This window comes from Lynx rufus, unplaced genomic scaffold (assembly GCF_022079265.1).
Source record: "Lynx rufus isolate CCGP_SWC_20201006 ecotype Redwood Valley unplaced genomic scaffold, mLynRuf1.p SCAF_9, whole genome shotgun sequence".
NCBI classification, from domain to species: Eukaryota; Metazoa; Chordata; class Mammalia; order Carnivora; family Felidae; genus Lynx; species Lynx rufus.
Window position 1 is genome coordinate 62,776,667 of NW_025814897.1, and position 18,047 is coordinate 62,794,713.

An 18,047-nucleotide genomic window follows, 5' to 3' on the forward strand; every position below is an offset into this window, starting at 1 on the left:
TCAATTAATGGGTCTCTGGCGTAACAAAGGAAGAATACAAAGCAGAGGCTACAGGGAAAGCTTGGCAGGGGATGACAATCAGAAATAGGCAATAGAATTTTATTTGTATCTTATTCTTCTCATGGAAACTTTTGACTATTGTACTCTTCTATGGCATTAACAAAATATCAAGAAAATAGTTTCATAGTGGTACATTTTCCAAAATCTGAGTTATTTGGTCTTTTACAATGTCAACTTGTTTTCACATAAAAGCGCCATTTATACTAGAGTGCCTAAACAACTAGAATGTTCCAAGTCCAAAAGGATGAGGTCAGAGACTTGTAAAATCTGTAATCAGTGCCTTAGACTTGCAAGGGAACTCAGGAAGGCTCATATAAGACAAATAGATTAGGACAGGAGGTAGAAAAGTAATTGCTGAAAAAGAGCCTCATTCTGCATGTCACCTCCAGGAGATGCTTATGCTTTCTATCTAGATTTTTATCCGTGCATAGAATGAACAACAAAAGTTCAAAAACTGTATTGAAATCAGCAACATGTTCTATCAGGTATTCTGCAGCGCTGGGTAAAGGGGGAGCCTCCTCTGAGATCGGAATTGTTCCTTTGCACACCACTGAGCAGGACTAGTTCAGGAGTCACTGCCAAATGCCAGATTCATATCAACCCCCATGAGATCCACGCTCCCAAGCCATACCAAATATACAGGTGGAGAGCTAAATAAATGCAGACATGTTCATGATGTGGTGGAGGGAAAGAGTATCATCTTACTTTTATCAAACAAGGCCCTAGTATTAGGAAAATAGTAAAAGATAGGCTGGAAAAGTCACTAATGATGACTGAGTGAGTTCTGCCAAGAGGAAAGTGATGTCTCTAAATAAACCTATTGTTTCTTTCAATTGTTCTGCATTTTTTACCTACAGCTTATATATGTAATGCTAAAACTGCTTGATAAAAGGGAAGACTAAAGCAAGAGTGAATATGTCTGTAAACATGTATTGTATAGAATGCATAAATCAGAATAAAAAAATTCATTGCATACTTTTAAGAAGATACATGCTCTTCAGAAGCTGAAGGTATTAAACAATTGGTATTCTTCACCATTAGTGACAATGAAATAAAAATAGAAAATGTATTGATCTGATTTGGGAAAAAATTGAGAGTGTCAAATTTTTTTGATATTAAATACAAAAGAAATTATGAAATAAGCAATCACATGATAAAATTAAGTAGAATTGGGCTAAAAGAGAGTTAGAAATGGGAGGAAGAGGAAGACAGACAAAGAGAGGAGGAAAGAGAACAGAGCAAGGGGGAGAGGGAGAGGGAAATGAAGCAAGACAGAACAGAGAGTGAGAAAGAGAAAATAGAAGAGAAGTGCAATAACACCTCAACAAAATAAGTTATTTGACTGCTTAGTTTCCTATTTTCCTTATTATTAAAGTGGGTATGCTTGTTATGAAAAAATGATAAAATACTAAAATATGCAAAAGTACCTGAAATTCTACCAATTAGAAATTTTAGGTGAAATATGTAAAATATGTCCTCCAAATTAAGATTCGTATCATATATAAATATGAATTGCCAATTTAGTGAGGGGATTAAATTAATAGACCTGAGTTCAAACCTTTCCAACCAAATGTTTAAGTACATATAGCAGCCAAACCTGTACCCAACTCACCAGCCTCAGGGACAGCCAGTATTGGAAGAAGCTACAATCTTGACCAATAATTGTTCCAAGTGTGTCTCAGCATCACAACTGTAGTTCAAGGAGAAAAGTTTATACTGAGATTGAAAATCCTCTTCCTGATGGGGAGTAGCTGCTCTTCTGGGCCCACATGGGATGAGAATATGAAAGATAATGAATTCACAAGTTCTCATCACAGGTTTATGGGTAGAAAAAAAGCACAGGGCACAGGAATCCCTTGGGACATTCAAGTTTCTCCCTTTAACTTCCCAGCTTGAAAACATTTCTCATTTACTACCAACCCACTCTTTCTAATCTTTCACCATCAATCCCCCAAGAGTCAGTCTGTAATTTCTCCCTTTCATTACCCACAGCTGTTCTACCCTCTAATGATTGTGTCACTCTTTTCCAGCAAATATCATTTACTTGATCAAGAAGTCAGGTTAGCCATTAAGCAAGCACTCATTTAAAATTAAGTATGTAGTCAGTAATGTTTTGTATATGTAGATCTTTCCCCCAAGAAACTTATACTCTGGTTGCATAGTTAATACTAACTATGTATAAATATGCAAATAACTAAGTTTTTTTAAGTTTATTTATTTATTTTTAGATAGAGAGAGACAGAGCATGAGTGAGGGAGGGGCAGAGAGAGCAGGAGAGAGAGACAATCCTAAAAAGGCTCTGCACTGTCAGCACAGAGCCCAATGTGGGGCCTGAACCCATGAACCATGAGATCATGACCTGACCTGAAATCAAGAGTCAAACGTTTAACTGACTGAATCACCCATGGGCCCCACAAATAACTAATTTTTTAAGATGTATGGAGCCAACTTTCAGCAGGGAACTAATGAGTTTTCTAGACTTTCTAACTCAATTTCCTTTAGACGAGGCTTAGAAGGTGGCACAATAAAAACTGCAAAGTAAAATAGAAACAAATTATTTGAGGACATCATAGAAAGATTATGTACTGTGTTTAGCCTGGATAAGTATAGAATCATGAGATACTGGCTTTCTTCTGAGAAAGAAAATAGCAGCTCTAATATCTGTCAACTGATAGCTGACCTGATAATAATATCTTGACCGTAAAGATGTCCACTTAATATAAACAGTTTCACTAAGTATAAACATCAGGCAAAGTCACTTTGTGTTTGTGTTGATGGAGTGAAACATAAACCCTTCTATAAGCATGTCTGAGTGGAGACATGCTCCACTCAGTGGAGCTCCACTGAGTGGAGACATGCTCCACTTTATATAGAAAAGTTTCTATATAAAAGTTATTGATATCCAGTAATAGAATTAGTTCTTTCCCTGAAAGCATCTGCTTCAGAAAAATATCCCCTAATCAAGTCCAAATCCAATATCAAATCTTTCCTTAAACACTTTTACTGAGACCCCTAACATTGCACCACTGCATGTGGTATCTCTTGTTGTAACAGCTAATAAACCTTCCTTTTTTAAAAAGTATAAATATACTCCTGGTGGCTGTTGGCTAGAGAGCATTGATACTCCATATGTATAAGAGTGTTGGATGGCCCACGTGCTCACCAGTAATTGGCATTCTGAACATTTTTTAAACCACCAAAATGGGTTCTAATGCTGCCTCATAGTGTTTTATCGTGCATTTCCCTGCAGTCCAGTGATGCTGAGCATCTTTTAATGGGTTTATTTGCCATACATATAATTTTCTTTGGTGAAATGCCTCTTCAGATTATTTGTCCAGTTTTTAAACTGAGTTGTTTTATTATTATTGAGTTTTAAGAGTTCTTTATATATTCTAGATACAAGCCTTTCATGACATATATGTTTTGTACATATTTTCTACTACTCTGTAATTTATTTTCTCCTTCCCTAAAGAGTGTCTTTTAAAGAGCAATTTTTTTTTATGTTTTAAGGTTTTATTCATTTTAATGTCTATTTATTTTGAGAGAGAGAGAGAGAGAGAGAGAGAGAGTATGTGTGCACAGCACACAAGCAGGAGAGGGGCAGAGAGAGAGAAAATCCCAAGCAGACTCTGCACCATCAGTGCAGAGACCGAAGCAGCGCTGAAACTCATGAACTGTGAGATCATGACCTGAGCTGAAGTTGGACACTTAATGGACTGAACCACCCAGGCTCCCCTAGTTTCATATTCTTTATCCCTTAAAATAATGAGGTACCAAATACCCCCTTGATTTAGACATTTTATGCTGGATGTGAGTCGTAAAATATGTGATGGGGATTAAAGAGTACACTTGTGATGAGCACAGGGTGATGTATGGAAGTGTTGTATCACTACATTGTACACCTGAAACTAATATAACACTGTAGCTATACTGAAATTAAAATAAAACCTTAATAGGGGCAGCTGGATGGCTCAGTCAGTTAATCGTCTGACTCTTGACTCTGGCTCAGGTCAGGATCTCACAGTTCATGGGAAAGCTGGAAATATCACCAAACACCATTAATGTCTAACTTAGATGGGCCAAGCAGATATTTTTAATTTTTATCTTGTGTTACTAAAACCCATATTTGCAAGTGATATATTCTTCCTCAAAAATCTTCAGGAACATTTTTTTTTCTTACTGAGATTATTTCATCCAAAGGTCCAAGTTGCTGTAAATAATGTTACTAATTTTTACATTTACTTATGTCTGAATGTGATATTATTTTTGTTTGTTAAAGTACCAACAGATAAGCTCCTCTATTATGAATTTGGATGACTAAAGCTTTGTTACCTTATTTAGAGTCAGAGGCTTTGAATATACTGATCAGCTTGACAATTAGTTTGTCTGATGTCTCCTTATTCAATTGCCCTGGTGTGCTCTCTTAGCCTCTTAGATTTTCTAAATACAAAACATTTAACTGTAGTATATGAATATTGCTAACAAATATTATATTTGAATATCTATGTTGTCCTATTTACAGTATTTTTGCTAGAATTAACTACAGGATTTAAAATATTTTTTTAACGTTTATTTATTTTTGAGACAGAAAGAGAGCATGAACGGGGGAGGATCATAGAGACAGGGAGACACAGAATCTGAAACACTCTCCAGGCTCTGAGCTGTCAGCACAGAGCCCGACGCAGGGCTCGAAATCACGGACCGCGAGATCATGACCTGGGCCGAAGTCAGACGCTCAACCGACTGAGCCACCCAGGCGCCCCATAGAATTAACTACAAGATTTAGAAGGCCGTATCTAAATTTTTTTTATTTCTCTATGACACTTTCTGGTCATGCAGTAGAATTTCCATGCTCATAAACTGAGGAAGAATCAGAGGTCTCAAATGAAGTAAAAGAGAACACAACTCAGGCAGACTCTCTTGAATGTAGTTTCAAATAACCTCTTCTTAAAAAGCAAAACAAAACAAACAAACAAAAAAAACTAGGTTTTTTTTTACTAGGTCAATAATTTTCCATGTCATTTTTTTAGAAATTCAAAAAAGGTCAAATACATTTCTAGTTTTGTGTGGCTAACTTTAATATGTTGGCCCAGCATTTGGGATATTTATTGAATACTATTACAAAGTTTCTAAAAATAGCCTTCCAAATATAAGTTAATATGTAATCTTATAGCATAATGTTTTTTGCCTTAATAGCCTAACTCCCATCATTGTTTTCTCAGGACATAGGATTCTGTCTTTCCATTTGTCTATCACCAAACAGTGACATATAATTGAGCACATGTAGAAGTTAATGAATATTCATTTAATAAATATATCTTTCATTGTTATGCACCATTATCCCTGCTCTCTTTATTTCATTTCTAAATGCATGGCTACCATTTCTCTAGATATCTGGAGCCAAAATCTCAATCATAATTTTTTATGGAGAGTTTTTTAATCCATAGTTTACTTACATGAAAATGCAAATATTAACAGTAGCCACATCATAGAATTCACACAAGAAATAGGTGTGTTAATGTAAGTAGATTATTTAGAACAGTATATCCTAATGAGTTAAATAATGTCATTGTTATTATTTCAAGAATTCTGTCACCAAAATTATCTAAAATCCCTGAACAAATTCCACTCTGTTGCCTTCATATTTCTTCTGGTGATTCTAAAACTACCTGAGTTAATAATCTACTTCTCACAAATAGTTGATGATGAATCTTTTAGCAATCCTAAGCATCAAACTTTCATTTGAAAATTTGTGAATATGGCAACTACTTTATAGAACTACCTTGATTATCAAATAGTATAAATATAAGCACTTTGTAAGAGATGTAATAATTACAAATTGTAAGATTATCACCAATAAATTTATTATCTTTAAACTCAAAGGATTATAGAGAAAGAAATGTTATTACTGTTCATATTCACCTTTGCTATGTCTCTTCTTTTTAGACAATAACCCCCTTTTAATGAGCAAAGGTAGCAAATATGAACTGTAATTCTAAGACTACCAATGGTTAACTGTCTTTTAAAAAGATCCTCAAAACCTGCTCCTTAATCTGCTTGGTCCTGACCCCATAGATTACAGGATTGAGAGCTGGCGGAACAACCACATATAGGTTGGCTAAGAGGATGTGGATATATTGGGGGATGTTGTGGCCAAAACGGTGTGTCAAGAAAGAGAAAAATGCTGGTGTGAAAAAGGCTAAGATAACACCAATGTGAGAGCCACAGGTGTTGAGAGCTTTGAACCGGGCCTCCCAGGAAGGCAGGCAGAAGACAGCATAGAGGATCCTGACATAGGAGAGAATTATAAGGAGCACATCCAATAATAAAATAGACATATCCCCAAGACCAAATATTATGTTGACTTTGATGCTGGCACAGGCCAGGCGAGCAATGCCCATGTGTTCACAGTAGGTATGAGGGATGATATAGTGCCCACAGAAGGGCAGCCTCAGGAGGAGAAATACCAGAGGGGCCACCATGCACAGGCTCCTCAGAATAGCCATGCCTGCAATGAGGCTGATGATTTTGCTGGTGAGGATCATGGTGTACCGAAGGGGTTTACAAATGGCAACATAGCGGTCAAAGGCCATGGCCACCAACACAATGCTCTCCATGGCAGTGAAGAAGTGGATGAAGAACATCTGGGAAACGCAGCTTTCAAAAGATATATCCCTGAGGCTGAACCAGAAGATGCCCAGCATTTTGGGGATGGTGGCTGTGGACAAGCCCAGGTCGATGGAGTCCAACATGGCTAGGAAGTAGTACATGGGCTCATGGAGACTATGCTCAGTCTGGATCACAAACAGGACAGCAGCGTTCCCCAAGAGTGCAACAAGATACACAAAGAAAAAGGGAAATCCAATCCAGACATGCACATCTTCTAGCCCTGGGATACCCAGGAGGAGGAACGAAGAAGGATGGAACTGGGTGTCATTAAGAATGGACATTCTCTCTGCCACTGTTGGTGAGTGCATATAACAGAGTGAGATGTCAACTTCTCATTAGTGATTCTTGCTCCACTTCCATCTCTTTCCTGACTCCTGGTTAAATGCAAAATAAATTTGTAATATTCATTTTCTCCCATTTCTCCCAATGTTATCAAAATTTTTATGCCACCCTTACCTGAAGATCAGATAGCTCCAGGAATAGAGCCAATCTCTCTATTCCCCATATCATTCCCATTCATCAAAGGTTTAATAAGAAAGAGGAGAAGAATATCCATCTATTAGGTAGATCAAAGTGAGGAGTAGGAATAATACAGGTTTTTGTTCTTTGTATCTCATGGTGTTACACACACTGCATTAATTTATATGAAAAATGCTTTTTCATATGTAATTCAACCCATTATCTTTTAGGGAATTTGAGGACCAGTAATGTGTGTGTGTGTGTGTGTGTGTGTGTGTGTATTATGTATATGTATATACATATATATATGTAAATTTGCATGTCTATATGTGTATATTTATTTGACGGTGCATATAACTCTATTTGATTCTGAAACCGAAGCCAAAAATTTACTTCTTTTTTACTCGTGCACCTAAAACTACTTCACACATACAAATTCTCAGAAAAAGATAATAACATTTATTAAATGAGTAAGTCACAGGAAAGTCATAACAACAATCAGCATGCCCCAGATTATTAGTAACATAATTTCCATCTTAACTAACTCTTCCAAAAATCATCTTCATTCAGAATATTTTAGGGGCGCCTAGGTGGCGCAGTCGGTTAAGCGTCCGACATCAGCCAGGTCACGATCTCGCGGTCCGTGAGTTCGAGCCCCGCGTCAGGCTCTGGGCTGATGGCTCGGAGCCTGGAGCCTGTTTCCGATTCTGTGTCTCCCTCCCTCTCTGCCCCTCCCCCGTTCATGCTCTGTCTCTCTCTGTCCCAAAAATAAATAAAAAACGTTGAAAAAAAAAAGAATATTTTGGATCATGTATAAAAACAATAAAATAGAGACATTTGCATAGGAACTTTAAATGTGATAGTGAAACTTGGATTTATAAAATATTTTAAATTGAAATTATCTCATTATACACTGAATCCATAAATTTCCAAATTAATTTCAGAAGCTGTTTTGGGAAGTCTAATCAGGGATACCTAAAGAGCTTCTAGTGTTTTGAGCACTATCCTATTCAAATCCTATCTATTCCTATTTATACAAGGAAAAGGGAGTATTACTTTGGACATCCTTGAAATTAGAGTCCAACAAAGCGGTCCTCTATTCCTTCAGGTCTTCCTGGATATCTCCTTTTAAGGACTAAATAATAAGTAATTTATTAAGGGATTCGTTATATAGAACTAGCTTGAGCAGCAGAATGTCGGAGCTACTTATCCTGAACTAATATTTTAGGAAAATCAGGAAAAGATAAGTTCTTTATTGACTAACTTCTTGAGATAAAATGATTTTGAAAACAGTGTGTAAATGATAGATGGTTGGGATAGATGGTTGGAAACTGGCAGAGTTCATACTTGAGTGGGACTAATCAGAGATAGATGCACAGAAAAAGCATCACAGCCTGTAGTGAAGAAAGTGGTCTATGTGAGGCCTGTTTGAACTGGCAGAAAGATGGATAAATTGAGATAGCAATTTAGATAGAAAAATTGAATAAGACCTGACTGATGCCATCACGGTGTAGTGAGAGAAATACAAGTGAAAAGATGAAATCTGAATAAAATGTTGCATTGTGGTAGAAAAATACAGCAAATGCTGTGGGTATGAATAAGGCAAAAGAAATTCCATGAAAGAAGTAAAATGGATCAAGGACAACTTTGTGTTTCACAGACAAGCATAGGAAGTTTATTCTAGGTAAAGAGAAACACATGTATGATTTTTAGAACAGGAATCAAAATTTTTCTACCTTGTAGAAAATTTTAGAACAGGAATCAAAACAGGAATCTAAAACAGGAATCCTGTTTTAGAACAGGAATCAAAATTTTTCTACCTTGTAGGGTGAGTACTCTGGTTTGCCATCTAAGTCTTGGGCTCTGTGGCCCTTTTTGCAATCTCTTCCAGATTCCGGATTAATGGTTCTATCTTTAAATGAAAACTGTCTGGGTTACTCAAGTGAACTACAGCATGAGGTTGTAGAATTATTATGGTTTTACATCCAAAGAAGGAAGCCCATCTTATTCTCACCCCTGATTTTCCAGGAGCATTAACCTCCTAAGAATTGGTTCCCTTCTAAGTGCTTAAACAGCTGCATTTCCAAACCAGTTAACCAACCAGTTACTTAATTCATTCCATAAGTATATGCTGATCTGTCCTATCAATATATGTTCACATATCCTCAAACCTTTGCCAGGTTCAGTGATGAGACTGGGCCCCAGCTTCTCCCCTTGAGGACCATGATTTCTAATGTCCTGAAATGAATTATATCAGACAGTCATTTTCTCAGTTCTGTATCATGTTACTCATTACTTTACCATATTCCACAACCTCTACCTACCATACACATAAACACTATTTCATGTCCTATAACTGATAAAGAACGGAAGAAACATTCTTTATTCCAGTGTTTTGTAACCAGTGGTCATTTTCTCCCTAGGGTATACTTGGCAATGTCTGGAAACACTTTGACTGTCAAAATTTGGGTGAAGTGTTACCACTGTCTAATGCGTAGGTGCCAGGAGTGCTGCTAAATATCCCACAGTGCACAGAACTGCATAAATTTAAAGAGATATATGAACACATAGGAATGTCTGTAGCCATGATAGTTTATGGGTATACAATTTGTAATGGCCAAAGCTTATCTGTGTATTCTCCTTATCCCTTCCCTGTATTTATGTATTTCCTGTATTTATCTTCATTATGTACTTACTTTCCTTCCTTCTCCCTATTCTAGGTTAGCATGAACTCATTCCCCATTTCCCATGCTATTTCTCACAGCCCTAACCAAAGACTACACAGCCTCACCTTGCTTTCCAAGTGTATTTGAGAGGGTGGACTTTGGAAACATCATCTGACATCTCTCTGGGTCCACACTTTCCTAGGCAAAGAATGGGCATTTATATTGATGCAGCTACCCTGCTTCCAGTAGGATGGGACTGTAGTCTCCCCGGGTTCTTGGCATAGACTGTGATATTCACTGGAGAGTTCTCTTAAAAGACCTCCCTGCCTTCACTAGAACTATGGTGCAAAAGTCATTTACTTTTTCTTTCCAATGAAACTCTGTATCTTTTCTGCTTTCCAAATTAAAAGTCTAAGCTCCTGATTAACACCTGAGCTGTTAAGATTATTATCAGCTATCTTCTTCAATGACACATTCCATTAGTCTGCCCTTGCTCTTTTGGTTCTACATTACCTGTGTTACAACTTAAGTCTGATGTGTCTGTAATTCCTTTGCCCTACTCCTCATGAACTATTTTGGTGAAAGACAGATAAAGCAACAAAGATATGAGAAGCCAAGATCCTGCAAAGAAGGAAGTTCAATAAGGTGAGCCCAACTTCTTACTCATCATTACCCCACTGGTTGTTTAATGATTATAGGAGCAGGGAAAGAGGCTGATGACCAAGGCAGAGGAAAGACACTCAGACACAAGGAAACTTACAGAGCTTAGATCCATACACTCTTGTATGGTTAACTGAGCCCATCCATCCACTTTCCTAGCCTGGGTCCCAGATATCAACGTGAAGAAACTAGCTTAGGGTCACCTACTCCATCTGTTGCAGTTCTTTAAAGCAATCTTATCCATTTCAGCTACCCCAGCTAAGACTATACATTTCACAGAGAAAACTAGTATGCTTTTTCTGAATTGCTGACCTATAAAATCTGTGAACATAATAAAATATATGATCTGTTGACTTTATACTATGAAGTTTTAGAGTGATTTATACATAAGAATAGAAAACCAAAAGAAAATCTGCCACCTTTAATCAGGTTCCATCTTTTTTAAAATTTTTATTTATTTAGTTTGAGAGAGAGAGAGAGACAGAGGAGGATAGGGACAGAGAGAGAGAGGGGAGAGAGAATCCCAAGCAGGCTTCACACTGTCAGCGCAGAGCCTGACACAGGGCTCAAACCCGCAAACCGTGAGATAATGACCTGAGCCAAAACCAAGAGTTGGATACTTAACCAACTGAGCCACCCAGTAATCAGGTTCCATTTTATTAAAACCCAAAATATGTGTCATTAGTTTGACAACTGTGATAGACAGGAGATTGATAGGTCTTAAGAAGACTGTAGGTGAGGGCAGAAGAAAAGTGAGGAAGACAGAATTGAAAGCTTAGGTAAAAAGGATATTTTCTATGTGGAAATCTAAATTTGACCAAACTGTTACATTCAGTAACATGGAAAATAAAAAAAGGTTTATAACAAACTGATAGATTTGGCCAAAGAGATTTCCAGGCAGAATGCCAAAAGTGCCAGGTGGTTTCTTTTAGCTATGTATAATAAAATTTAGACAGAGAGAGACAAGTTAAAATATGAAGGAGCCAGAACTTAGTGGCTTTTAAAACCAAGTCTATTTCCATTCTCACCCTCTCCTCACTGCAAAACATTCTCAAAATAAGAAACAGCTCCAAGGCAAAGATCATAAGAGTGTGACTGTAAAACCTTTAAGATCTCAGTGGCTTAAATTAGTTTCTCATACAGAATTTCTGACAGATTAAAAGGTTTTACAGGATGTTAGGGGCATGCCTCACAGACTCTCTTTATCAATTGTCAAGCTACTAAAAATCTTAATGGCAGTACCCCTAAAGAAGCCTCACAAAAGGTCCAGATGTATCTTGAAGGGAATTCTAATTGTGGCTTTTGTTTAATGGACCAGATTTTTAAATTGACACATAAGAAACCCGCAAAATTTTAAAGAACTTATATGAGCTTGGGATGAAAAAGACAAAAACAGTAAAAAGGAAAAGAAGACTTTGGACCACCAAATTTTGAAAGACAAGAAGGAAGTGGAGAACAATTACCAAGGTTTCAGCATGAGCTGTTTTATTTAAAAAGAAGGATGACTCAGACGGTGGAATCAAGAGCCCAGAGGGCAAAACCAAGAGCAATAAGGAATCACTTCCAGAGCGATCATCAGCAAACAGGTTCTCCAGGGCCATGGGCTAGTGATTACTGTGTCTCTCTCATTTTCCCTTTATTAAATCAGAGTGTCTTATGTGCTTGTGCTCTGCCTATTGTATGTTGGATATGTGTAGGGCAGGATACTTTCTGTATGAATTCACAGGTCTCTATATAAAGGTAAATAATACTCAGTGAACCAAACACAGAGTCTCATCTGCACCTGAAACTGATTTGGAAAGTGAGATCATGTACCTTGAGACTAAGTATGATAGTATAATGGGATAGGAACTTCTTTATGTTTGTTTGTTTGTTTGTTTACATGAAGGAGGAACATAAATAATTATGGCCTTCTGGTAGACTATGATTTTATTTCTAATGTTTTTTAATTGTGAGAAAATACATATAAACTCTATCATTAGTGACATTTAGAACATATACAATGTTTTGTTACCATCACCACAACCCAGTTCCAGAGCATTTCAATCACTTCAAAAGGAAAGTGTACTCATGAAGCAGCCACTGTACATTTCCTCCTTTTTCTCCAGATCCTGGAAACCCATTTGCTTTCTGTCACTGTGGCTTTTCCTATTCTGGATATCATACAATCTGTGGCCTTTGCATCTGGCTTCGTTTACTTTCCATAATGTTTTAAGGCTCATGCATGTAGTAGCATGTGCCAGTACTTCATTATTTTTTTATGGCTGAATATTATTCAATTGTATGGTTCTACTACATGTTGTTTACCCATTCTTTAGTTGATGAACACTTGAGTTGCTTCCACCTTTTAGCAAGTACCATTAAAAACATTAGTATAGAAGTTTTTGTTCAGACACCTGTTTTCAGTTCTTCTAAGCATATATCTAAGAATAGAATTGTTGGGTCATAGGTCAGTCTAGGTTTGAATTTTAGATAAACAACCAAGTTGTTCTCCACAACACCTGCACTATTTTACATTCCAGACAAAAATATATGAGAGATATCACTTCTCCCCATCTTCATCAATACTTATTTTGTCTTTAAAAAAATTATTATTATAGCTTTCATTGTGTGTCTTGTGATATCTCATGCCTTTCATCTGCATTTCACTAATGACTAATGTTATCGAGCACCTTTTCAAGGGTATGTTGGCCATTTACATATCTTATGTAAAGAAATGTCTATTCAGCTTCTTTGCCCATTTTCTGATTGTGTTGCTTGTGTTTTTGTCATTGAGTTGCAAGAGTTGTTTAAATATTCTAGGTACTAGACCCTTTTCAGTTATATGGCTTGCAAACATTATTTTACCATTTTACAGGTTCTCTTTTCACTCTCTTGATAGTGTCATTTGATGCATTTTTAAAATTTTGATGAAGTCCAAATTTCAATTTTTCTCTTATTTCTTGTATTTGGGTATTATATCTAAGTAACTATTGCCAAATTCAAGGTCTCAAAGATTTACTCCTTTGTATCCTTCTAACATTTTCATATTTACAGTTCTTGTATTTAGTTCTTTGATTCATTTTCATTTTATGTGTGTTTATGTGATGTCAGGTAAAGGTCCAACTTCATTCTTTTGCATGTGGATATCTGGTTGATCTGTTACCATTTTTAAAGAAACTATTTGCTCCTCTTTTGAATTGTCATGACCACAGATATTTGACTGTATATACTTGAGTTTGTTTCTTGAATCTCAGCTCTATTCCATTCATCTATATGTCTATCCTTATGCCAGCATCACATTGTATTAATTACCATAGCTTTGTAGGCTGTGTGAGTGTTTCAAACTAGGCAGGGTTTTTTTTAAGATTATTTTGACTATTTGGCACCCCTTGTAATTCAATATGAATTTTAAGATCTGAGTTTCTAGTTCTGTAAAGAAGGTTGTTGAAATTTTAATAGCTTTTGCATTGAATCTATAGAGTGTTGTGGAGACTATTACCATCTTAACAATATCGTCTTCAACCTATGGCCGAAGGATGCATTTCCATTTAATTAGTTCTTTCATTTCTTTCGTCAATGTTTTGCAATTTGCACTGTGCAAACTTTGTTTAAATGTGTTTTTAAGTATGTTATTCTTTTAATGTTACTATAAAGGGAATTGTTTTAATTTACTTTTTGTATTTTTTTATGAATAGTGTATAGAAATATATTGGTTTTGTGTGTTTCTTTCTTTTCCCTCCAACTATGCTGAATTTTTATTATTATATGACTATGAATATGTTAATATGGTCATTCTCTCTAATAAGTTTTTTATATGTATTGCTAATTGCTATGGCTAGAAATTTCAGTACTATGTTGAATACCAAGAATGAGAACAGGCATTCTTGTTCTGTTCCTGATCTTAGGGAAAACTGTTCCATCTTTTATCATTAAATATAATGTTAGCTGTGGATTTTTCAGACGAGATCGGGTGCGTTCAGGGTGGTATGGCCGTAGACTAGCTGTGGATTTTTCAAAAATGGCCTTATTGGTGAGAAGTTCTCTTTAATTCCAATTTGCTGAGTGTTTTTTTATGAAAGGGTGGCCTGTGTTCTTTAAAAAATATTGACACTTCACTCATCAAAAACTGTGTTTGACTCCTCTCTCTCTGAATTGGAGGGGGCAAATAGTTGTTTAAATAAATACAGTATGGTGAAGGCAGTGCTATATAATTTCTCAGAATCGGTTTTTTTTTTTTTTTATTTTTTTTTTCAACGTTTATTTATTTTTGGGACAGAGAGAGACAGAGCATGAACGGGGGAGGGGCAGAGAGAGAGGGAGACACAGAATCGGAAACAGGCTCCAGGCTCTGAGCCATCAGCCCAGAGCCCGACGCGGGGCTCGAACTCCCGGACCGCGAGATCGTGACCTGGCTGAAGTCGGACGCTTAACCGACTGCGCCACCCAGGCGCCCCTCAGAATCGGTTTTAATAGATCATGCAACTTCCATCTTGTATTGCTGGGAAGACTACTTGTTGGGGCCTTTGTAAGAAGGTTGATCCTGATTACACCATACTGGAGAAACCACAGGCAGTTTCTCTGGATAAGAGTTCTGGATTGAGCCCTTCAATTATCCTGGCCTAGAAAACAGACATGAGAGTAGAAATTAGTCCAAATCCCACTAGTCCCAGCCACCAGTCATATGGGTCACCCTCAACAATTTGAATGATTACAGCTAACGTCCTAAACATTATGAAGCAGAGAACAGTCCTTACTTAACTTTTCTAAATTCCCAGTCAATAAAATTTATGAGATTAATTTATTTGTTTCATGCCTTCATGCTGCTAAACATAAAGTTGATTAAACAGTAATAGATAACCAAACCACTTACATTTATCTGGAATCACATGAGGCAAGGAGACAGAAAATGACATAGAAGAAATAATTTGAACGATTTCTGCTAACATATGATAACATATACATTATAAAACTACAGAAAGACATAATTCCATACATGGTTTCCTTTGATGTGCAAAAGATTTTGTTTTGATGCTGTCCAATAGTTTATTTTTCTTTTGTTTCCTTTCCCTTAGGAGACGTATCTTGAAAAAGTTGCTATAACTAGTGTCGAAGAAATTACTGCTTATGTTCTAAGAGTTTTATGGTTTCAAGTCACATATTTAGGTGTTTATCCATTTTGATTTTATGTTTGTGTATGGTGGCTGAAAGTGGTCCAGTTTCATTCTTTTGTATTAGCTCTTCAGTTTTCCCAGCACCATTTACTGAAGAGAGCAAAAGAAACGATCAACAAAACAAAAAGACAACGTACTACATAGGAGAAGTTATTTCAAATGACATATGATGAAGAGTTAGTATGCAAAATATATAAAGAACTTACACAACTCATCACCAAAAAAAACCCAAAATCCAATTAAAAATGGGCAGAAGAAGCAAGCAGACATTTCTCCAAGTAATACACACAGATAGCCAACAGACAAGTGAAAAGAAGATCAGAGAAATACAAATCAAAACCACAATGATCTATCACTTTACATCTACCAGAATGGCTAGCCTCCAAAAGACAAGAAATAACAAGTGTTGGAGAGGATGTAAGGAAAAAGAAACCCTCATGCATGGTGGGAATTCCCTCATGTTGGTGGGAATGTAAATTGGTGCAGCCACTGTGGAAAACAGCATAGAGATTCCTTAAAAAAATGAAAAATAGAAATACCATATGATGCAATAATTCCACCACTGGGTATTTACCCAAAGAAAATGAGAACATTAATTTGAAAAGATATATGCATCCCTATGTTTACTGAGCATTATTTGTAATAGCCAAGATATGGAAACAACCTAAGTGACCATTGATACATGAATGGATAAAGAAGATGTAGTACACACACACACACACACACGACAGAATATTACTCAGCCATAAAAAGATGAGATCTTGCCATTTATGACAACATGGATGGACCCAGAGGGCATTATACCATATAATGTACGCCATATATTATACCATATAATTTTACTTATCTGTGGAATGGAAAAAAACAAATAAAAGAACAAAAAAAAACAAAAAGCAGAATCACACTATGAAAACAGAGAACAGAGGGGAGGAGACTATGTGGATATGTACAATGGGTGAAGGGGAGTGGGAGATACAGATTCCAGGTATGGAATGAATAAATCACTGGAAATAAAAGGTACAGCATAGGGAATATAATCAATGTTATTGTAATAGCATTGTATAGTGACAGGTGGTAGCTACATTTGTGGTGGACATAGCACAATGCATAGAGTTGTTGAATCACTAGTTGCACACCTGAAGCTAATGTAACATTGTGTTAACTATATTCAAATAAAACAATTTTTTAAAAACAGCCACAAATCTCAATAATGACATATTTTTAAAAAAATAACAGTATATCAAGTAACATTGTCGAAAACCAAAGACAAAAATAATTAAAAGCTTCAAGCTAAATAAGACACATTGCCTTTGAAAAGTATGAGTGATTTGTCTCTCTCTTTCTCCCCTGTTCTCATTTGTTTTGTTTCTTAAATTCCACATATGAGTGAAATCATATGGTATTTGTCCTTCTCTGACTTATTTCACTTAGAATTATACTCTTTAGCTCTATCCATGTCATTGCAAATGGCTCGAGATTTCATTCATTTTTATGGCTGAGTAATATTCCATTATATATACATATACATATACATATACATATACATATACATATACATATACATACCACATTTTCTTCATCCATTCATCAGTTTATGGACACCAGGGATGTTTCCATAATTTATCTATTGTAGATAATGTTGCTGTAAACATCGAGGTACATGTATCACAGAAACAGACTCTTGACTATAGAGAACAAACTGATGGTTACCAGAAGGGAGATTGGTGGGAAATGGGTTAAATAGGTTATGGGGATTGAGGAGTGCACTTGTAGTGATGAGCACCAGGTGTCTTATGGAATTGTTAAATCACTATATTGTACACCTGAAACTAATATTATACTGTATGTTAGCTAACTGGAATTTAAGTAAAAACTTTAAAAAATAACAAAAAAAATAAGGGTTTATAAACTTATGTGTAGTAGCATGTGGGAGTAGCTATATGCTCAACTCATAAAAACTTCAGTGTATTAAAAAAAAAAAAGTCCAGAAAGAGATAAAAAGAATCTCAAAGTGAAAACATAAACCATGCCCCAAAATGTTGAAAACACATCATAAATAAAGCATACCATCGTCAATTTGGTTCCATAGAAATAACTTCTGAGATGCAGAATTTCATATACAAGATATATTGAAGAGTACTCTCAGGAATTACAGCTTTAAGGGAGCTTGTATTGGACAGAGAGAAGGGCTGACATTTAACACTATATTTTTAATAGTTTTTCTATTGTAATATTTTTAATATTTTTTCTATTTTAATTTTTCCATTTAATATTTTTTCTATTTTAATTGAGTAAACTGAGTAATTATATAATTATTTAAAAATTTTTTTTACATTTTATTTATTTTTGATAGAGACAGAGCATGAGCGGGGGAGGGGCA

At 36.0% G+C, this 18,047-nt stretch overlaps 1 protein-coding gene across 1 annotated transcript; it reads right to left on the reverse strand.

The window, feature by feature from the left end:
* Nucleotides 1–6,071: 6,071 nt before the first annotated feature.
* Nucleotides 6,072–7,040, reverse strand: LOC124505540 (olfactory receptor 52E8). The gene has a single exon (XM_047071505.1). It carries the CDS (start codon nucleotides 7,035–7,037, stop codon nucleotides 6,072–6,074), a length of 966 nt encoding a protein of 321 aa, XP_046927461.1. The 5' UTR covers nucleotides 7,038–7,040.
* Between the last annotated feature and the right edge of the window lie 11,007 nt (nucleotides 7,041–18,047).